Source organism: Pocillopora damicornis, chromosome 6 (assembly GCF_964200805.1).
Source record: "Pocillopora damicornis chromosome 6, jaPocDami1.2, whole genome shotgun sequence".
NCBI lineage: Eukaryota > Metazoa > Cnidaria > Anthozoa > Scleractinia > Pocilloporidae > Pocillopora > Pocillopora damicornis.
Window position 1 is genome coordinate 1,371,615 of NC_142675.1, and position 22,667 is coordinate 1,394,281.

General features: G+C 36.4%; 4 protein-coding genes and 1 long non-coding RNA gene across 6 annotated transcripts; 2 read left to right on the plus strand and 3 right to left on the minus strand.

Annotated features, from left to right (window-relative positions):
- Nucleotides 1-3: 3 nt before the first annotated feature.
- On the plus strand, nt 4-6,588 carry LOC113672929 (oligoribonuclease, mitochondrial). The gene is made up of 7 exons (XM_027189278.2): nt 4-239; nt 1,320-1,326; nt 1,834-1,910; nt 2,825-2,902; nt 3,727-3,947; nt 5,330-5,383; nt 6,222-6,588. Exons 1-7 carry the CDS (start codon nt 99-101, stop codon nt 6,286-6,288), a joined length of 645 nt encoding a protein of 214 aa, XP_027045079.1. The 5' UTR covers nt 4-98; the 3' UTR covers nt 6,289-6,588.
- LOC113673077 (pterin-4-alpha-carbinolamine dehydratase 2) lies at nt 6,306-9,201 on the minus strand. Its single transcript, XM_027189434.2, has 2 exons — nt 9,094-9,201; nt 6,306-7,923 (listed from the first exon to the last, which is right to left on the minus strand). The coding sequence occupies exons 1-2, from the start codon at nt 9,169-9,171 to the stop codon at nt 7,612-7,614; spliced, it is 390 nt and encodes a 129-aa protein (XP_027045235.1). The 5' UTR covers nt 9,172-9,201; the 3' UTR covers nt 6,306-7,611.
- Nucleotides 9,202-9,214: 13 nt separating this feature from the next.
- Nucleotides 9,215-15,112, plus strand: LOC113672874 (peroxisomal biogenesis factor 19). Its single transcript, XM_089209525.1, has 7 exons — nt 9,215-9,323; nt 10,623-10,943; nt 11,105-11,187; nt 11,685-11,846; nt 13,362-13,538; nt 13,816-13,860; nt 14,272-15,112. Exons 1-7 carry the CDS (start codon nt 9,257-9,259, stop codon nt 14,359-14,361), a joined length of 945 nt encoding a protein of 314 aa, XP_089065651.1. The 5' UTR covers nt 9,215-9,256; the 3' UTR covers nt 14,362-15,112.
- Nucleotides 14,191-15,807, minus strand: LOC149043359 (uncharacterized). The gene is made up of 2 exons (XR_016187697.1): nt 15,668-15,807; nt 14,191-14,362 (listed from the first exon to the last, which is right to left on the minus strand). It is a non-coding gene; the product is annotated as an uncharacterized LOC149043359 (long non-coding RNA).
- A 505-nt stretch (nt 15,808-16,312) lies between these two features.
- LOC149043360 (soma ferritin-like) lies at nt 16,313-20,865 on the minus strand. Of its 2 annotated transcripts, none has more exons than XM_089209529.1 (5): nt 20,717-20,865; nt 20,540-20,632; nt 20,409-20,462; nt 19,497-19,622; nt 16,313-16,742 (listed from the first exon to the last, which is right to left on the minus strand). In XM_089209529.1, the coding sequence occupies exons 1-5, from the start codon at nt 20,813-20,815 to the stop codon at nt 16,596-16,598; spliced, it is 519 nt and encodes a 172-aa protein (XP_089065655.1). In that variant the 5' UTR covers nt 20,816-20,865; the 3' UTR covers nt 16,313-16,595. The 2 variants fall into 2 exon arrangements, with proteins under 2 accessions (XP_089065655.1, XP_089065656.1); XM_089209530.1 differs by having other exon boundaries at nt 16,313-17,889.
- Nucleotides 20,866-22,667: the final 1,802 nt, after the last annotated feature.

Consider the following 22,667-nt stretch of genomic DNA (forward strand, 5'->3'; position numbering starts at 1 on the left):
CCCGGTGATGTTTGGTTTCGGCTGTGGGAACTGGAACTAGACTAATATGCAGGCCCACCAAGGTAGAAATAACGCCTGGCGGAAATTGACATTTCTCCATGAATTTCCCGCCGATTGCTTCACTTGCTGCATTCAGGAGTGTTTTAGGGAGATCCCGTCACCTCATCAAGCCGCTTTCACGAAAAATAGCTTCTTCTCTGACGATGGAAAACCAGAGACTTGTGTGGGTCGATCTAGAGGTCAGTTGATTCACCAACTAATTTACTGTATTTGGTTTCAGAAACTTATCAGTTCGAAAGTGGTTTGCAGAAGAATGGTATCGTCTAGTTATCGATCGAGATGCATGTGCTGCGTTTTGGAAACAAACTTAATGAGGAAGCTTGCCGCAGATTTATCTTTGCAAATCTTTTTAATTCACTATATGTCTAAGTAAGGTTATGATGAAACATTCTAGTCGCCAATTTGGCGACTAATTTTCAGGATTTGGTTGCCAATTGAAAGTGAAAAATTTAGTCGCATTGGCGCCTGTATTAGCCTAAATTTCACGCCCTGGCATTACGGTTACTTGATTCACTTAAGTTAACAAGCCTTACTTTATAAACGACTGTAAATAGGTAAAAATCGTATAATTTATGTGAACTGCGGTTGAAGAAAAGAATATGGAAGCGATATGAACACTACTTAAGTAGCAGTAAAAATAAGGCCTGAAAAAGTTCAGGCCCATATGAGATTTGGGTAAAATTTCCGCACAGCCCCATCCTACATTATGCATTCAGTTCTTGAACAGAGAAAACAATGACAAAAACAATACATTTCTGTTGGGAAAACAGATTTGTTTTACAATAGTATGGGGCTGTGTGGAAACTTTACCGAGATTTGAACCCATGACCTCAACCGGTGCAGATGGAATGGTGTATCTGGAACCAACATAACGACCAGCTCCCAGTTGGCTTGTTACCTCAGTTGGTAGAGTACCGCACCAGTAAATAATAGTTAAGAAAAGTGATTATATAGGACTATTAAAGCAAACAATAAAAGTTGCATTAAAGCTAACCTGCATGCAAATATTACCTTACTTTTTTGTGACCAGTGCACAGAGGAGGTTTCTCTCATCCATAAGAGATTTCAGACAAGCAGTTTTAAGATGAAAGTCAACCTCGTTGTCTACTACACAGTTTTTATCGAAACAGAAATTTTTTTAAATTAGTAAAACAAGGGTAGATTGTCTGGTTTTGTGGTTGCTGTTTTTGTGTTTTACTGAAAATGATCTTTTATTCCCTCTTCAACTTGACCTTGTTGCTGCTGGTTTGGCCATCAAGATGACAGGTAATTAAAGCTTTTCCTTTGTCCGTTATTGAAGCACAATAAACTCTCTTACTCCTATTAACCCCGCACTCCCAAGAACTCAATAGTAACTCTCCTAGCTGTCTGTCATACAGTTCTTGTGATGTTAGTTCAGAGAATTTGGTATTTGATCAACTAATAATCCTTTTACTGATATTTTTATTTATTCTCATGACTTGTATTCTTGATATTGTATTGATATTGTAAGGAGAAATTCTACTTTGGTCACTCAAGGAAGTCAAAGAGTTAAAATTTCACCAAGAAGTTGGGAGGATAACTTACATTAATGAACCATAGAATCCTCTCCTGTAAAATCTTGTCCTGAATTCTGTTACTTAACCTGAAATTCAAAGATTTGATCAATATGGAATTAAGAAATACTGATTCACATGTTGAGCCCTCTTAACACTCGTGATGATTAATTTTAGTGAAGAAGACTGTAGAGTGTGGTATTGGACAGAGCTAAAACTTTTAACATCTCTTCTTTAGGTCTTGACATCGATGAGTGTCATATTATAGAAATGGCATGCCTGATCACTGATGAAAACCTCAATATTGTGGCAGAGGTAATGTATGTCCAAGATAAATATAGACTGAAATGAAAAAATGATCTATGTGGGTTAGCTGCAAAGCCTGAAAAAAAAGTTCAGGTTTTGACAAGAGCCAAACCCATGCTTGCTAGATACTACAACCTGTTGGAAGCTTCCATCAGCAGAGCCATGAGGTGACATGTTGTGAAAAAGGCAAATTCAAGGAGGTCCATAGTATAATTCAATGAAGTAAATGATATTTTGATGTTCTGAAGGAATAGAAAGGAAGAGATGATTAAGAAGTGTGGTTTAACTGATGGGCAGCTTATCTTGGTCTACTGTAGCATCATCAGATCTGTCTTGGAGTATGCAAGTCCTGTATGGGCTGGCCTCATGCAGTACTTGAGTGATCAAATTGAGTTGGTTCAAAAGAGGGCTCTAAAAATCATTTCCCATTTATGAGTTATGAGGATGCGCTTAAGAAGTCAGGCTTAATTAATCTATGCCAGAGGAGGGAGGATGCGTGCGTCACTTTCCTTAAGCGGAGTTACTACTCTTCTGACCTACTACGAAATTTAGTACTGCGATGTCAATTTTCAAGACCATATGCCCCTAGGGCAGGAAGAACTGTGTCTGTACCTACCCCCTCAAGATCTATTAGATTTGGAAATTTTTGTACTATTAAATATCAGAATCATGTGTAATATACTTAACTGCAATTTATCTTATTACTTACAGTATTTAATGTTTACACAATATTTAATATTTATATTTAATTGATATCTAAAATAGTTCTATGTATGCATAATGTAGAAGTATTTGTAAATTTTGACCCGCCTTGTAATTCAGTTTCTACTGCAAGAAGGCTGAATAAACGATCATCATCATCATTATCACATTTAAGCTGCAAAGTTATTTTTATTTTGATACATGTGTTTTTCTAATTAAAGGCACCTGACTTAGTAATTCATCAGCCAAACTCAGTCTTAGAAGCCATGGATGAATGGTGTGTCAAACATCATGGAGAGGTAAAGATGCATAGATTTTGGCTCATAATTAACAATTGGTTCATACTTCAGCATGCGTTCATTGAGATATGAAGCATGCAGGAAGTTTGGAGAGCATGAAAGATGTGTAAGAGTTGCTCAAGGTGTAGCCGAGAGCAACTCTAGCTTCTTGAGTGCTCTCCAAACTTCCCAAATGCTTCATATCTTGACGAACCCACAGCTAATGCATGAACCAATTGTTTTATAACATTTTCAACCGGATGGAAAATTTTTTTCTCGAGGGATTTGTTTGCTGACGTCATGAGCATGCACAATAGGAATATGAAGTACACTTGTGCAATCAAATTTGATTACACAAATTTACAAGCTATGTTATAACTTTTATTTGACCCTATACACAATAAAATAAGTATACATATTCTGCATACTGTTTCAGTACCTTTATGTACAAAAATCTCAATGCTGTAATGTATCTTTGCATAGCCCTTTAACTCCCAAGATCTCATTTAGTAATCCTCCTTACTTTCTGCCATACAGTCCTTGTGATGTTAGTTTGGAGAACTAGGTGTTGGATCAACTAATAATTCCCTAATCATAGGAGTTAAAGGGTTAACCCTCTAATCCTTAATATCAGTGACTAGTATCTGATTTCTCCTTAAAATATCACCCCTAAATCAAACATTGAAAGGAAATGATCACCAACTAAAGCAGTTTTTGTTGTTAAACAAATTCACCTTGCTTGTACCTTAGGAAATGTATAGTGAACAGTATGGAGAATTTGCATACTGATGTTAAGGTGTAGAGGATTAATGCTGTGTTAATTTTCCTTCTCCTCACTCTTCAAGTCAGGTTTAACAGCTGCTGTTAAAGCATCCAAAACCAGCCTCTCAGAGGCACAACAAATTTTTCTGGAGTTTATAAAAAAACATACTCCAGCTAAGCAGTGTGCACTGGCTGGAAACAGCGTGCATTGGGATAAAAAGTTCCTGGACAAGTACATGCCTAAATTTATGAATCACCTACATTACAGAATTGTGGATGTTAGCACAGTGAAAGAACTCTGTAGGTTAGTTAACTGAAATTTTATAATTAATAATGGTTTTATGTACTTTTAATCCTTTCACTTCCAAGATCTCAGTAGTAATTCTCCCTACTGGCTGCCATACAATTCTCATGATGTTTGTTCAGAGAATTTGGTATTGGATCAGCTTATAATCCCCTAATTGATATTTTTCTTTCTACTTATCCCTTGATATTGATATTTCATTAATATTACAAAGGAGAAATCATGTCTTCATCATTCATGAGGGTTAAAGGATTAATTTATCACAATTTTAATATCTTTTTGAGTCTGTTGGTTTTATCCTGTTTTAATTTTAGCAAAGTAGAATTTACATTTCAGTTATTTACTTTTTTTATTTTTGCCTTCAATCATGTCCTTGTGATGCAAGGTTTTAAGATTCAAGGTAGTCTTTAAGTACAACCCTTTACTCCACATGTACTCATCATGTTTAATCCTTTAACTCCCAGATCAAATTTGTAATTCTCCTTACTGTCAACCATACAATTCTTATAATGTCAGTTCAGAGAATTTAGTATTGGATCAACTAATTATCCCCAAATTGATATATTTCTTTATTCTCACTACTTATTTGGTTGATATTGTATTGATATTGTAAGGAGAAATTCTCTCTTGGTCTCTCATGGGAATTAAAGGGTTAATGCACTGAATGCTGACAATGGATCAATAATGAAGTAACAATTAAAAATTAGATGGCATGTTGCCTTGCACCTTTGCAATAAGAGATCACAGATGACGTCAAAATGTGACAACAACAAAAGAGTAGCGCACGAGGTGCAGCTTTGGAAAAAAAACTTGAAAAAAAAATGGAGGCCTTATTTTCAGTACTGCTTAAGTAGTGTTCATTACGGCGAAGATCGCTTCCCAACTCATTTCTTAAACCACAGTTCACATATATGATTTCAATGTATTTAAAGTTGTGTATTCATCATTTCATGGGTTTATTACATGAACCAACATTTTGATAATGGCCAGCTCCCAGTTGGCTTGTCAGCTCAGTTGGTAGAGCGCTGCACCAGTATCACAGAGGTCATGGGTTCAAATCCCTTACAGGCCTAAATTTTTTTTAGACTTTATTTTCACCACAGCTTAATCTTTTAACTCTCAGAAGTGATTAACATGGAACTTCTCCCTAAAATATCCATACATTATCCAATAAACAGGTATTGAGAAAACTCCAACTTATCAGGTAGAGTTGTTATCTTGATCAACCACTAAATTCTCATAACTGATTTAAAAGGAAATGTGTAGCAGCTAGAGGGGAGAATTAACAATCAGATCTTGGGAGTTAAAGGGTTAAGTGGTGTTCATTACTGCAAAGATCGCTTCCAAATTCAAATTAATTTTGATTGTGTTCGCTCTATTAGGAGATGGTATCCTGAGATTTATCAACAAGTTCCCAAGAAAAAGCAAACCCACAGGTACAGTAAATAATTATTTAACTCTTCAAGTCTCAGAAGTGACTAACATGTAACTTCTCCCTATAATACCCATGCATTATCCAGCAGACAGGTAATGAGAATACTCAAACTTATCACCTAGATGATTTAACTTGATCTAACACCAAATTCTTGTTACTATTCCACAAGGAATTGTGTAGCAGCCAGAGAGGAGAGTTAAGAATCAGATCTTGGGAGGTAAAGGGTTAAGGACTACAATTTGAAATTGGTTAAGTGGCTAGCCTGTGCCATTATAAAATTTTGCAGGGTAATTTAGTATTATCAACTGAGTTGATAACGTAAAGTGACCACTGTAAAGAGTTTCAAAGGTGACATTTCGAGTGTTAGCCCTCCATCAGAAGGAAAGTACATATATATGTTCCTCATCTCCTCTGAACAAAAGCCCAGTAAAGCTGTTTGATACTACAAGGCCCAGTTGTTCAAAGAGCTAATATTATCCTATCCTAGGGGTAAAAAGTTCTAGGGGATAGCTGTCAACAAACATACCATGCTACCCACAAGACAGAGACTTATTGTGTTGATAGTGTTGATAGCCACCCTTCGTACAACCAGGATCATTCCAAAAGATTGCCTTACTCAGTTTGAAGGGAAAATAATTGCAGGGTCTGGTGTACAAAAAAAAAAGGCAATGAGGTATTTTAATGATTTGTATGCTAATGATTGTTAACAGGAGACAGTCATTTAAAAAAGAAAGAATGCTTCTGTCAATCATTTTCTTTTCCCTGATCTGTGTTCTTTTCAAAACAGACTTTGAATCACCAAATAGCAAATCTAACCAATAATTTGCTTTTAAATGCAGAGCCCTGGATGACATCAAAGAAAGCATTGTTGAACTTCAGTTTTACAAGCAGAAGATATTCAAGTAATAAGATGCAAAACAAAGCAGTTTCTTAATTTACTTGGAACATTTGATCAGCTGTAGAGGACAAAAATGATATCTAATATAAACCTTACCAAAGTAAAGTGCATCATGTAACAATTTCTTTTACTCCTTTAAAACTATTTTTGCTCCATTTTTTTAATATTTAAGACCCTTCATATTTACCAGTATATTTTGAAAGTAACTTGGTTGATAATGTGAATAGTAAAGTGAAAAAAAAACAAGAATGAATTAGTTCAATAAAATGCTGCAGACTGCCAAGTGTCTTGCGAATGATTTGGATGTGTCTATGACATCTTTCTCTGTGTCATGAGGGTGTTTGTGGAATCGGTCACTGAGTTGTCTTCCTGTTTTACCAATGTATAACTTTTTTCAATAAATACAAGATATGTAATAGATGACACTGGCAGAGATACATGTACCATGCTTCTACCAATTAGTGGAGCTCCATCTTTCTATATAAAAAACCACACACAACTCATGATTCCTCAACTTGCCCTGAAGAAGGAGTAATGCTTGTCAGCTTTAGAGTCTCCTTACAGTGGCTAATTAACATTATCACTTCAGTTTATTTAAAAAAAAAGGTTTTTAATACCCCTATCAAGGTAGCACCACAGTTTTTGATAAGAAACTTGTCCCCTTTGTTCATATTTTGAAAGTATTTGAATAAAATTTAACCTCTTCACTTCTAAGATCTCAACAGAGATTCTTGTTACTCTTTCCCATACATTTCCTTCAATGTTAGTTCTGATAATTTGATGTTAGATTATTTTTTCTCATTCTAATAATGTCTTGTTGATAATGTATTGATACTGTTAGGAGAAATTACTTCTTGATCACTAAGGAAACTGGAAGACCTGAATGAATTACCTGCTTGGCTCTAATTAATTTTTTTTTTTTTTCCAGAGAAGTGCATACATAACAAACAGTATAATTAAGTAGTATCCACTTGATTTATGTACTTCCTTGTTGTCATAGCTCTCTTTTTCAGGAGTTCACCAGAAAAATTTACCACCAATAGTACCTTTTGTTACTGCCTAAAATTTCTTGGAATTCTTGAAAATTCAACAGGTAAAGGGATTGCTGTACTGGTCTGAAAACTTCTTTTACCTTTTGCCTTAAAGTAAAGAAGACCTCTGTGTTGTATATGCATTGTTTGCAGATAGTCACCAAACTCCTTATATCTACCATTTATAGTTGTAGATGTCCTCATATCTAACATGGTTGTAACAAAGCTACACTGACTAAAATTTTCAACCATTCACATTCTCTTGAAAGTCACTCAGTGCCTTTTGAGTTGTGTTTACAGTCACATAGACCCAGCAGCTCTATCCATAAATTTTGCAAGCTTGACGTCTTTTGCAGAGAGCCCTCCACAGTCATGCGTTGACAAGGTTACTTGCACTCGGCTGTACACATTGAACCATTCTGGATGATGATCCATTTTCTCTGACGTCAGAGCCACACGTGTCATAAAACCAAATGCCTGGTTGAAATTCTTGAATTTAAACTCCTTGTAAATGGCATCTCGTCCCTCAACCTCTGTCCAGCCTGAGGACTTTAAAGGCTGAAGTTCTGTCTCTCTCTCTTCAGCAGTGAATTTCGTGGACTTTGGTGAAGACTGCGGAGAATTATGGTGACTTGTTGGTTACATTTTTAATAATGTGCATGAAAAAATTACGCACTTCTGATTGGCTGAAAATGAGTGCATTCTCATGTAACATGAATGTGAAGTTATAACCTCTGTGCAGATTACAAATAGCACATGGCTTGTCTGTTTTGACCCTTCCTGGCGTTTTTTCATGTACATTATTAACAAGAAATAACTCGATTTCTCTTGCAATTTAGTGTAGATTTTTCAAAGACTACAAATTACACTTGAGAGTACAGTACAGGCTCATGTGATTTTGTTGTCTTTGAAAAATTTAGTTGTGCTTATTAACAACAAATTGCAATTGAAATCATGTTATTTCTTATACAAACAAAGGAGAAGGTTAAGTACTTGGACCCCATCTTCATGTTTCCCACACTGTCTTAACCCTTAAACTTCCAGAAGTGATAAACATGTAACTTCTCCCTATTATATATATACATTATCCAGCAAAATGGTAATGAGGATACTCAAACTTATCAGGTGGAAGTTGTTGTCTTGATCTAACACCAAATTCTCGCAATCAATTTAGGAGAATTAGCCATCAGATCTTGGGAGTTAAAGGGTCAAAAACTGGGCTCTTCCAGCCTTGTGTTAAGGGTGTCATCAGGAAAAAAAAGAGAGAGACAGAGGTGGGGGAAAGGGTAGGGGACTTTTTTTGTCACCAATTTTGAACAAAATATTGAGAGAGTTCTTAATCACTCCAAAATTTATTAAAAAAAAACACTTCCTCAAGCAAACGGAGTAGAGTTTGGGGGGTGGAGGAGTGAAGTTGGTCATCCCCCAAGCAATAATTGGTCCGTGAGAGCACCGCATCAAGGCTCTTATTACATAAACACCATCCTGTTACAACTAAATTTCAAACTAGCTGGGAACAGACTGAATAATTCTCCAGTGTCTAATTTTTGCCTCCTGATTTTAAAAGCCGAATATAGAGAAACGAGATAGCCAGACCAATGAAGTAACGGGCGACGCGAAAATGAAAACGTTATTGTGTAGGTGGAATCCCCCGTTCTGATGTACAGATGATTGTATTAAAGTTGTACAATTTTTTGATCAACGAAACTCATAAAGATTACTTTTACTCTATATTGAAAATCAGACAAAGTATAGCTTCCTTAGCGCAGCTTTGTAACTTACCATCACTGGAAAAGTTTGCAAGAGCCTCACACACTGTACACGAGCTGAGCTACTGTTCTGCAGAAACAATCTGATCATTTCGCCGTCCGCGTGGTCTGAGTTTATGGAGAAGGTTGGCACTAATGATATAGAACGCTGACCAAAGACCACGAACGTGTAAATCATGGCGGATAGAAGTGCGAAGGACAAAGATCGGAAAGAGGATGACGAATTGGATGAACTTCTTGATAGTGAGTTGTTTTTCGAATATTAGCTGCTCTTGCTCGATCATTTTCTAGTTTCGTTTGAGACCAAAAAGGACCAAAATCAAAATTGCTCAGTCACCTTCGAACTCAGCTGATTGCAAATTACATTACTCTGCAACTTAACTTTCTTGCAAATATATCATTCACAGGAGAAATTTTCATTTCGATCTTTAGTTTATTTTTGTCTGTTCTTATGGGGATATTTCCTATCGTCAGCTAGCTAGCTCAATGCAATTTCTTCATACTAAAATGAACATAAAAAAATTATCGTATCATGGGATAATTTTTCATGACCAGGCCGTTCACAGAAATGCAACCCGGTAATGTCACCAATTTCTCAATTCCTATTGCACGTGTGTGATTCTTGTCATAGCCCCTTTCAGTTAACTCCCTTTAGCAGACTGTAAGAGTGCCTGATTAGCTGTTAACTAAATAATTGTCTTGATAATGTAAGGAACCATTACATCTCAATCAGTTTTGGGAAGGAAAGAGGTGACTCAGTGATAAATATGGCGTGATAGAGGTGTGCATAAGGGTCAAGTTGGCTTCTTCCAGTCACTGCTCATCTTGTGGCTCAAGATGCTCAGAGTTGTGATGATATGAGTAATGACTATCATTTCTTTTATCCTCAAGTTGTCGTTACATAGCTTTAACCCTTAAAAAACCTCAAAGTGACCAGCATCTAATTTTTCCTTGAAATACCAACCCTGAATCAATCAGTAAGATTATGAGAATAAAAGAAATGATCACCAACTAAAGAAGGTCTTGATTGTGAAACAATTATTTGTTATCAGCAGTTTGAGAAATGTATAGAGAACAATTTACACCACAACATCAGTATGCATATTCTCTATACTGTTCTCTATACAATACCAAGGGAGCTGACAAGGAGAATTTGTTTAACAATCAAGAGGTCCTTTAATTGGTGATTGTTTCCTTAATTCTCATGACATTTATGTGTGATTCAGGTGTGATGTTGTGGGGAGAAAGTAGATGCTGGTCATTCTTAGGTGTTAAATGGTTAATATGGCATGATAAAGGAGTACCTTTGAGCCAAGTTGGGCTATTCTGATCACAGCTCCTCTTTCATTCTTTGTCCAGGGTTGTTTTCACATGATGATAACTTTCATTTCTTTCTAATGTATTGTTGACTATGGTTAGGTTAGCCCTTTGATGAAAAAGATAAAAGCTGAACATAATCAAAGATTGATTCAATGTGGATAAATTTAGAAAATAACTCATTTGCTCTCTCTTTGTTTCCATTTTCCACTAATTTTTTTTTAGGTGCACTTGAAGATTTTGACAGCAAAGCACCATTGGCAACAAAACATAGCTCACAAACTGATTCAGAAAATGGAGAAAAATTGTCAGATTCTTCAAAAAATCCCTGTAACAGCAGAAAATCAATACTGAAAACTGAGGGAAGTAGTAGTGCGTCAGCTTCATCTCAACAAACCACTGATCATGTTCGTTCAGGAGTTGATTTCAGCCAAGTAGCTGGCTTAGAAGATTTGGAAAATGCAGTGAAATCAATTTTAGGAGATGAGCCAGAATTGCTGGCAGAACTTGAACAGTTTGCTCAAGCTGCAGCCAGTGCAGAACCTGGTAAGATGTTAAAACATTTATTACATCCATTTTGAAATCACCAGTGCTCCTTGCAATCTGATTGGCTCTCAGCAATGCAATTTATTTGTATGTACGCCACAAAAAAAACTATGAATACTGCTTAATATTTTATTCTGAAAGAAAAAATATTTATTTCTTAGATAATCCATCATCGGTAGCAGATCTCGAAGCCAATCTGGCCAGAACCATGAATCATTTGGCTCAGAATGCTAAAGACTTAGAGGTGATTATTAAGTTCTGAAACTATTAATCAAAGTTGATAACATGTTGAATGTAAATTTTTGTTGCATTTATTCCTGTTCCATGATCATTTTATAAGCAATAGTGTTACCAGTCACTTTGTCAACATGTCAACTCATCAAAGTCGACTTTATGCCTACTTTGGTCAATGCACCAACGCTAATTTTTTTTAAATTTAATATCAAAGACCAAAGACAACTGTCAGCAAGTTAAATAATTTTGACCATTGTTTCTTTGCCTCATGCTCATGACAAAACGAAAAAATAACTTTCTCTAATAACATGTAGTCTTCACCTTCCAATATCTCTTTCTGAAAATTCAGAGGGTACATTGGTATAGCTCAGTGACAAATTGGTAGACGTTTGTCATGATTGAAAAATAGTGATGATCTTATAACTTGCAAAATGTGTTCAGTTATTAATTATCAACAGCACATACTCTTCCCTGATCTAGATATTTTATTTGTGACTTTCTGTACAGAATGCTGGGTCTCTTAATGAAGATTTCTTCAAGTCAATGGCAGACATGAACTTGTCTGGTGGTGATGGAGACATGGATTTCCTTCCATTGATGCAGGGAATGATGCAGAACTTGCTATCCAAAGATGTACTTTATCCGGCATTGAAAGACTTGAGAGAAAAGGTGAACTTGTATATAAACTAAGTGATCTAAGATTAAGGCTAGATACAAAAATCTGGATTTTTTTCCTGGACTTTTAAAGTCAATGGGATTGTTAGAAAATTTGAGGAACTTTTAGAACGTTTAATGATTTTAGGCCAATAACATGAAAAATAATTTACAGCTTAATTTTTCTTCCACTGTTTTCAAGCAGGCTTCATGAAAATGTCAAACTCTTTTAACTGTTTATTATTATTGCTACTGATTTTTTTAAAGAGAACTGTGTAAGGATATGAAGCTGATAAGCCACTTACATTGTCTAGCAAATAAACTCTTTTGAAATTCTTCTTGAAATGAATTGGTTTGAAGATGCTTCCATGCAATTTTACCACAGGGATCTCACATTTTATGTGAATTATGTGGTTATTTCAGAAATAAAATTGAGATTAACACACAAGTTAGACACTTTTTGGAGAATTTCTTCATAGATTTTTAGGCCATGTTTTTGGAATTTTTTCATCTAGGCCTCTCAGAGATTGTGTGTTTGGCCATAAGTGTTAGTTTAGTTCAAAGGTATCTTTTTTTTCTCCTGGACTGAGAGAAGTGCTAGAGTTACTGTAAAAAATCTTCCCCAACAACACAATGCAATAGCCTGACTAGGGGTCCAGTTTCTCTCAAAGGCTCTGAATAGTAACTGTATGGACCTGAAAAACTCATTTTGGTTGAAGTGTTAATGTTTAAGGTCACAAAATTGATAGTTTTGACATTCAAACAATTATAATTATAGTTTTGTAACAGGTCACCAAAAAGGAAAGAGCAAGTTTTTGAGTTTATACCCAGTATTATTTAAAATTGTGTTTAAAATTATGGATTTGGGTCCCAATAGACTACGAGCAATTCCTCCTTTTTGGCAAAGTTGCCTAACTCCAAGAACCCCCCAAGGTGTGCCAACATCATCATTTCTTCTTTGAATCTTTTTGACACACACAATGGACTTTGCCAAAAATGAGGGTTGCTTGTAGTGCAGGGTTTCAAAAAATTTACAGGAACCTTCAAGAAACTGGCCTCAGGGCTTGAACCCACACCTCTAGTGGTTGTTTGCTAGGCTTAGCTTACAACATCAGAGTGTAGCAGCTGAGTTTTCAGTTCTGATAGGGGATACTATAGACATGCTCATGAAAACATTCCTTCATTTGCAATGGATTAATTAACAATTATTCACCAAAGTGAAGGTGAATAGTATTGGATATTTACTGAGCTGCAAAGCTGCAAGGTAAATATTTACCACTTCCACCATCTCTGAGGTGAATAATTGTTTCAGTGTATACCCCAAAGACACCAAAAACATACTAGTTTATTACTTTTGATATATGGAAAATTACTGTAAAATTAAACCCTTGATGCCTGATTTTGTCACACTAGTTGCTTAGAGGTGAAGAGTACTTGCTTTTCACTTTCAAATTAGCAAATCAGTGCACACAGAAAGCACTTTCACAGAGTCTTACATGCTAATTTTTTATATTTAACCTTAAATTTTAGTATCCTGGGTGGTTAGAAGACAATAAAGCATCGTTAACATCCGAGGAGTTTGCTCGTTATGACAACCAGTATAAAGTGGTGGGTAGAATTTGTTCAGAGTATGAGGCTGAGAGCAGTAGTGACTCAGATGATGTGAGGAAAAAGCGATTTGAAAAACTACTTGGACTCATGCAACAGGTGATTATGTTCAAATTCACCCTTTTACCTTCAAGATTTTAAACCTTTAGTGTGGTAACATGTCTACTTAGCCAGCTCTGTGAAATCTTATGTGGTCTAATAATGGCAGATTGAAGATTTTTTTGCCTTATGTCTCTTTGGGAGGCTATTGTTAACTAAAGTAAAGTTGTCATTTTTAGCCCAACTTAAATACAGTCACAGTAAATGAGAGTAAAAAAAAGGTATGTGTGATGTTAGACTAAGGTTAATTTATTTGCATTTGTTGATCATCTTCTAGATGCAAGAATGTGGGCAGCCTCCATCAGAACTTGTTGGAGAAATGGTATGATCAGTTCTAGGTGTGATATGTAATGAGGTTGAGATGTACTTAAAGTTATTCTTTATTTGTTTTATTTATTTCCAGCCTGATTTGCATTTGACTGCTTTAATGGTCTTAAATGGGTGGAGAAACATTTGTGCCAAGATAAAAATTTGATGCATCAGTGGTAGTGCTGTGATAAAAAAAATATTTAAAATAGGAATTTCACAGTAGTATCTCCAAGAAGTAGCTTTACATCAACTGTTTCCAGATTGAACTGGTATTTGGGAGTTGGTTTTTCAGAGACAGGAATAGCAGAGATCTTGAAGAAAATTGTCACTGGTAGTGCAAGAATCCACAAACTTGTTTGTTAATGCCTTGCTTTTTATCACTGTCATTAATGTCAGATATTTATCACTTTTTTTCCTCCACTAGCCTCCAGGGTTCCCTGGGCCTTTTCCAGAGATGCCTCAAGAGGCACCAGAGTTACCAGATGAACTCAAAAATGAGTGCAAAGTGTCTTAGCCTATAGGACACAAGAATGAAAACAAAGCAACATCACATATCACTTGCAATGGACAAAAAAAGCTCTTTGCAAAGGCTTTCTTAGTTTTGTGCGAGAGTGAGGCTATCAAAAGGGACATATCTAAGACAAGTCGGAGAAATGATAACGTTACAATTATTTAAAAGTAATTTATCATTTCATTTGTGTTTATGAAAGAACACACACGGTCTGCTTGCATGTATTGGAAGTGAGGTACTGCTGGACTGGACCTCTGGTATTGGAAAGTGAGGGAAGTTATGATGAAGAACTGAGTGGAGCTTATATTAAGAGTCAAGTTGGGATGTTTTATAAAACTCATACAATAATTACTTTAACATGCAACACCAACAGTGAAACATGCCTGTTACTGCATCATTTGTGTTTAAAATTTACAATGTGTAAGTCAAAGTCGTGGTCTGGTGGCAGAAGAATCAGTTCAGTTACAGTGTAATTCACTAGTTGTGACTGGCCACTGTTGAGACACAGAATGGTTTTCTTTTTAAGCTGTTTTAGTTAAGGACAAATTTTTAACTATTTGGTGCTCCATAAATCTGTAGTGGGGTTGAGGGGGGGGGGGGGGGGGGTGGTTCTGAAGTTAGACAATCCCAATCCTCACACACAGGAGTGAAGGAAAACGATGAAATTGTTTCATACACTAGCAGTCACATGTCTCAAGGTTATTCTTTTAAGGATAGATGTACATGTAATAAAAGGATGTTTTTTTGTCGTGCATTTTAAATTTAATCTTGGACACAGAGAATAATGCATGTTGCAAATCCAGTCTTAGTACCAACTGCACTTTCTCCACTCATTGAGAGACATGATAGGGTAGACAGGGAAATAAATCCAGTTCTTGAACTCAAGGAAAACCTTTTTCTAAATTTATCAGCACCATGTCATTGTAAGTGGTTGCCCCCCCCCCTTTCCTAGGAAGAATTCAAAGTAAAGTGGGACACAAGGGATGTCCAGTTTATCCATGGCGTTATGTCCTCTGTTAGAAGGACAAATCCTGTATCTGCTACGGGATGCTTCATGTGATCAGTGGAAGAAGGGAGTGTACAGTCCAACTTGTAATGGGCAGTCAGTAGTCACCCATAGATAATGGCAAGGTGAATGTTAAATAGTTTGACCCCCTAATACAGGTTGACCTGCAAATGATGAGTGTGGTGTTCATGTAGTGTATCTGTCCTTTAAGTCAAAGTAGAAAGATCACCTGGAACACATCACTGACATTTCAACCTAAATGCCAAAATTGATTTCTGGAAGTAAACATGGATTACAGTGTACTTGCATGGTTATCCTAGTTTCATTTTGGTGGTTCCATTTCAATCCTTTGAATTCCCATGAGTGAGCGACACCGAATTTCTTTTTACAGCATCACTACAGTATCAAGCAGATGAGTAATTCAAATTCAAGAAAAACACAAATAGGGATATTTAGGTAATTCAGTGCCAAATTATTAGAACATCATAAAAGTTGTGTGGCAACACAGAGAATTACTAATGGCATCTTAGGAGTGAAGGGTTTAGTGACCACTCCAATGCAATAATGCAAACAGGGGGTTAGGTCTCAGTCAGTGGTGACCACAACTATTTGACAGAGAGGACTCTTAAAAATCAGCATGAAAATTGTATTACTTGACTTGGAAAAATTAGCGAACTTGTCCCTTGAAAGTATGAGTCGACATTTGAAATCAGGTCAAACATGTCTTTATGATGTAAAAGCTAATGGGTTTTTGTCTCAAAAACTTGTTCTTTTGCCTTTTGTTAAATATTATTTCATATCCATGTTCCCTTAGTTTGAACAAATTCAAAGGGTTAAATTGCCCAGTTGAAGTTTCCCTTTTTTCAAATTTCTTTTCTAAAAAGGACACATTTCTGCTTGTGGATGTAATGCATGCAACTTGTAAAGGGAATACAGTTAACAAACACATAAGACTATACTCCTCTTTAATGTCCAACCTTTGACAAACATGTGGGTAGAACTTTTATCATTGACAAGAGTTTTCTTGCACACATTGACCATGAAAAAAACTAAAAAAAATGCAAAACAACAGAAAAAAAAACAAAACAAAAACAAAACAACAAAAAAAAGCCAAATAAAGGCAAAAAAAAATTAAAAATAAAGGAAAAAAGTTAACAGAAAAGGCAAATCCAGTTTGAGTAATTTAATGTCTACAGTCCATCTGGTTGGAGAGGAATGTTGCTGACAGCCTCTAATCATCATCACCCAGGGTTAGCTTATCGAACTGGTACTCGCCCAGCCCTGGACCAACACGAGTCAAGTTTTTGACAAAGTCAGAGAACTGCTTGATGGATTCCACTTGCTCCTTAAGGAACTCGCCCTCAAGGAAGTCCATCATCTATCCAGGAGATAATAGATAACAACAGCGGTCTATGAACCATTGAACTGAAAAAAGCCCTTCAATAAATGCTACAATGTAGGGAACTTATCAGCCTCATTGTCCTAATTTCCTTTCAAGACAGATTTGTTCTTCTCTATCTTTCTGTATAAATTTAAGGAAATGAAACAAAGGGCCAAGGGACTGTCATGTTACAAAGACTTCAAGGTTAAGTTGACCAAACCACAAGAAGAAAACTGAACAATAATCACTAGACAACTAAAACAGCAATACAGAAATCCTTTACAATACCAACTCATTTAGGAGGTAATTAGTTCTGTCAGGGCAAAAATATTATGTTGCAAAATAACTGTGTGCTCAGCTACACTAAGAAAAGCAAAGCAAAGCAAAGCAACGTAATACAAAGGCAAGCAAAGAATGCACAACTTCACATCAGACCTCTCTAAAAATTCCTTGACAAATCCAGTTTATTTTTTCTAAACAGATCCCGACTATTACAAATACATGTTTTAAAGTTTTCAGATAAAATATTTCCATCTCTCCTTCAAGAAAAATTAACTTAAATATATCGTCATAAGTTAATTTAAATATTTAACCCAATACAATTAAATACTTAATCATCCAATTAGAAGATAAAATAAATTACACAACTTGAGGATGCACACAAAAAAAATCTTGGATTGTTTCTGCTAGGCAGTTAACAAAGACACCCCTTAATGACAAGGCTATAACATGAGACCTAGAGCTGCGAATTTAATTAACAATGACCTAGTGTGATTGAAGCTTAACCCTTTAACTCCCAAGATCTATTAGTCAATTCTCCCCTCCAGCTACTACATATTTTCTTTTAAATTAGTTTGAGGAATTTAGTGTTAGATCAAGACAACTTCTATCTGATATGTTTGAGTATTCTCATCATCTGTTTGCTGGAGAATGAATGGATATTGCAGCAAGAAGTTAGATATTGATTGCTTTTGGGAGTTGAAGGGTTAAGGCAAACAAGAACTTATTGACTGCCTAATGTCATTTTGTCAAATTGAAATTCTCCTAGTCCGGGTCCCACACGTTTTAAGTTCGTTATGTGATCAGAAAACTCCTTGATGGATTGAACCTGCTCTTCCAGGAGGTCTTCAATGATGTCTGTCAACTAAAGCAATGGATTTTATGAACTATATAAAAAAATTTCACTAATAACACCAAGTCTGATTACAGAGTTGAACAAGAATTTGATGCCTAGTAGAGAAAATTTACAAAATTGCTTACAGAAGTCATGATACAAGCAGGGTTTGAGCTAGTATTTGATCACTGGGGGACAATTTGTCCCCTTAGCAAAAATTTTGGAGGACATTTTCATTTTTAGGGGGACAGACAAATTAATTTTTATTCGACATTTTCTTTTTTTACATTCATACAGGCGAGCCGACAAAAAAATTTTTTTTACCTGATCCTTGTAAGACTTGTAATACAAGAAAAGTGATACAAAAAAGAAAAGTTATGTTATTGATGTCAAATTTCTTTTTCTCGTCATATTTCAACAGAGGATCAATGACTATGCTTTATACTTCAAAACATTACACAGCAGAATCTTGTCCCGGCATCGCCTTGTAAACTTCAATTCCTTTCTTAATCACTGGTAAACGTAAATGTACTAATTCTTCAGTTGGTTCTAGCCCAAACATCAAGGGCTGTAGAAAAGAGTTGAGGTTCTAAAATTTGTACACCCTTCTGCCGTTGCAAAGGGGTTTGTCTTCTTAGATTTCCGACAAAAATAGCAGAACATCGCCTCTTTTTCATAGCGCATATTGATTAATACACTGTTCTTCTTCTGTATCATTTTTCTGATTCACTCTGGCTTCAATTCCGAGCGAAAAAGCTTTCTAATGTTTGAACACGTTTTCTATGTGACATGTTACTGCGCTTTTCACAAACATGCGAATTTTGAAGTTCAAAAGCCAACTGACGATTGGGTTTTGTCGCTGCTGTCAATCATCTTGACGGAACTGTTAGGAAACAAAATTTTACTTTCACGGGTTCAAAAGGTCATGGTTTGTGATTTGTCATAGGTGGATTTCAATCCGTTTCGTGTGTTTCTGTGTTTCAAGGTTCGTTGCTTGTGATCATAATTATGATTGAGGGCAGCAAAAAATGTAACGTTGTGAAGGTGGCTTTTGAACTTTTGAGTTCGCATGTTTGTGAAAAGCGTAGTAAAGATTGCCACGTGCATTCACCACGCTTGGTTGAGCATGAGACATACGTGTTCAGTAAAGTGTGACTGAAACGTGACTTTAGAATGAACTTTAAACGTGCAGGAAAATATACTTTCCACGTTCTGTTTTAGCTTGCAATTTCTGTACCGAGATAAAATTCTTCATGTGTGCTACCTTTCGAGTTTTTTCCCTAAATTTTGAAGGGGACAAATTGTCCCCTTGACCGTTTTTTTAAGGGACAATTTCAATTGCAGTGCGGGATTGGCACAATGGCGCGGCCTGGCTCAAACCCTGATACAAGAACTTTTGCTTACCAGTACAATGCGCAAAAAAAAAAAAAAAAAAAAAAAAGAAGAGCTTTGCATCAGCCACAAGCAAATACAACACCACACCTGCAGCACAACTTGGCTGACCACAATACTTATATAACTAACCTTTCCCTTCCAAGTACAAGTGATAATATTGCAATACCTCATATGCTAACAACCCTATCAAAAGACTGTAGTCAGTAGACCATAGCCACAAAAGGGATCTGTTTGGTTCTTACCTGAGGATCGCCATTTTTATCTGCCACTTTGTGCAAGTCCAGTAGGGATTCATTAACATGTTTCTCCAGATCCAGGGCTGCTTGCATTGCCTCTAAGCCGGTTCCCCATTCAAATTTCTCTGGCTTCTACAGGGGTAATCAAAAAATACATTCAGTTCTGTTCTATTTCAGCTTAAGCATGAAGGAAAAACTGTGCAAGGTACTGTCTTCAAAAACATGGCAATATTCATCCCAAACAGACAACAGAAATAATTTTATTAAGATAAGAATCCTATCATTTTGCAGTAAATCCAATTTTAACCTGTAGATAACCAGATTGCCGCAATTCCAAGACTTTTACCAAAGTAAAGTGCTCCTTAATACACCTGCATTACTCGCATTTTGAAATGACTGAAGGCTGTTCGAGTAGCCTTACCCAAACACGACTTTTTTTTTTTGTCTCAAAGGACAGTCGCCTTGAAACTGTAACATTTCTTTTGAAAGATTTCGCATCACAGTGGTTTATTGTTTAGGAAGAAGCGTGTGAAAGCCAACAGCTCTCTTCGCAGGAGGCGTTGAGTTTGAGTCAAGTTGTCTTGAGTTTGTGACTTAAGATATGGAAACGAAAGACAAGCATCTTTCCATTGACCTCTGCTGGGAGGATTTTTGACCGAATATTATCAAACATTAGATTGTGCCTGGTACAAGATCTATGCCATCAGAAGATGTTCCTATTACGTAACACCGCGTGAGGTCTATCACACAAAAGGAACAAACTTAAAAGCAGTATCGGCTAAATTTGTGCACTCCTGAAGTCGCTTGCGTTTAAATAAAAAGGATATCAGTATAAAGAAATTTTGGTTCGATTGTTAGCGCACAATTCGTAGTACAAAGAGCATGCCCTTACAGAAAACCGTGTCAGTGAACACTCACCTTAATGTCTTTCCACACAATACGTCCTCCCCGCATATTCTGATAAGCCATCAACTGAAATTAAACGGAGAGAGAATGATCAGACCACCAAGCGATGAAGAATCTAGATGAATGCTGCTCTTAAAGCTTACCTTCTGGGCGTGTTCGCGTTCCTCATCTGACTGTTTTAGCATAAACTTGTGGAATCCGGGCAAAGCTACATCATCACGATCGAAGTGATAAGCCTAAAGAACAAGAAGGTAATTGTTACATCGATGGAAAATAGAACGATGGGTCACAAACAAGTGGCGAACTAATTGAGTACGAACCATGGACATGTACACGTAGCTTGCATACAACTCGAGGTTGATTTGCTTGTTGATGCCAGCCTCGCATTCCTCGTGGTAGTTCTGACGACACAGAGACATTTTGATGGTTGTGGTGGTAAAGATCGGGAAAATACGATGTTAAAAGTTGTAAAATCCTCGAATGTAAACTGCCTCGTTCAATCACTGTTGAAGCGAAACAATCCTAAATGGCGATTCTCATGAAAATTGCAGTTTATATTCCCTTAGTCATATGACATGAGATATCAATAGTATCAAACACTGATTGGCTAATTTTTCTCAAGTATGTCGTCATTAAGCCACGTGAAAAGCAAATCTGCTGTGTAATGGAGGGAACGAAAAATAGGACGTGATGTAATTTGTTTTTGCATGAATGAGCAATTTCTGTGACGAAATAATTAGAAAATGGCCCTAATTACTTCACGAAACTCTTTGTTGACCACAAAGATCACATCGCACATCCCTTTTTTGATCTACTCAGACATCAAAGTTTCTCAACAAAGGTGGCAGGTAGGGAGGGGAGACTTAAGTCAACTGAACGACCTCGTTCCCAGGGTCCGCTCTTAAGAGCAAATGGTTCGTCATCATTACCAATCGAGAATTGAAATCACTCTATGCTCCCTTTTTGCGGCATGTAACGCGTAAAATTGTCCATTACATGTGTTATTTTTGCATACCACGAAATGCTTCCGACTTATCGTTTTACATGCTTATCACTGAACACATTAAGGCTTTCAGCGTCCATAAAGTGTTTATCAATAAGATACGAGCAGACGCCTCATGCCTGCACATGCCTCCCAGTGCAAGTCTCAGTTACAACAAAATCCGCGAAAAATAGAAAAAATATATCTACAAATATTTTCTGACGTTCTTTTGACGGTTTGAGCTGTTGTCGAAATGCTTCATTTAATTTTGTAACCTGCTCGTGATTGTTACATTACTTCGAATTGCGTTACTTGGCCCATTTTACCTGTCAAGATAGGCATCATAGTTTTTTTATTTTTTGTCGTCTTTTGACAGATTTTGCATTCTACGTGCTTGCAAGTTTAGGCTCGACCTCAAGTTTGCAAAAATAGCTACTGACATTGCATTTGGAGCTACATAGTTCCATCAATAATATCAGAAAGAGAAAATTTATTTGATATCTTGTTATGAACAGTTTCCCTTTAACTTTAGTATCAGCTTGAGGCAGTCGGAAAAGCTCTAAACGAGTGAACACAAACACAAGCATTATGCTTGTTAACAGAGACAAGTCTTTTATTTTTTTTACCTACAAAGTCCCACTTCATCATGTAAAAGCTCCATACAGATGATTATTATCTTTTGCCTATTTTGTGGTTTTTCCAAACATCATTCAGGCTGTTTGTCACTAATAACTGGAGCAGAAAAGGTATGTGCGACGATGGTGTTGCTTGCGGAAGAGACTAGTTGCCGTTAAAGCGAAATACATTGTAAAAATAATGACCATAGCACCGAAAAATACGACATCAGCTTAGTTTGACAAAAATATCGCTTGTGTAGCACGGTGTGGCAGTAGCGTGTAGTATGGTGCGACAGTTTGATACTTCTAATAAAATGTATAATCGTTGATTAAGGCCGAAATCGATTCTAACAAGGAAAAATCTTGCTTACGTTCAAGGAATAGGGAAGAATGATTACCAAACAAAACTTAAAAAAGAATAATGAATAATTCGAAAAAAACCCCGAAGAATAATGAATAATCGAGGTCTCATTGTTCAGCTTCCACTCCCGATAGTTCGCCTCCGTTTTCTTTCACTTTTTGTTATTGTTTTTGCGGCTGACGTGGCAATTCCTAGCTTAGGGAGGAAAGCTCCGCCAACTCCTTACATAATTTTCATCCTGCGAGATCTGAATAAACGTGCTTTCTCGCTCTTTGGATATTGTTTTAAACAGTGTTTCACCTTTTGCGCAT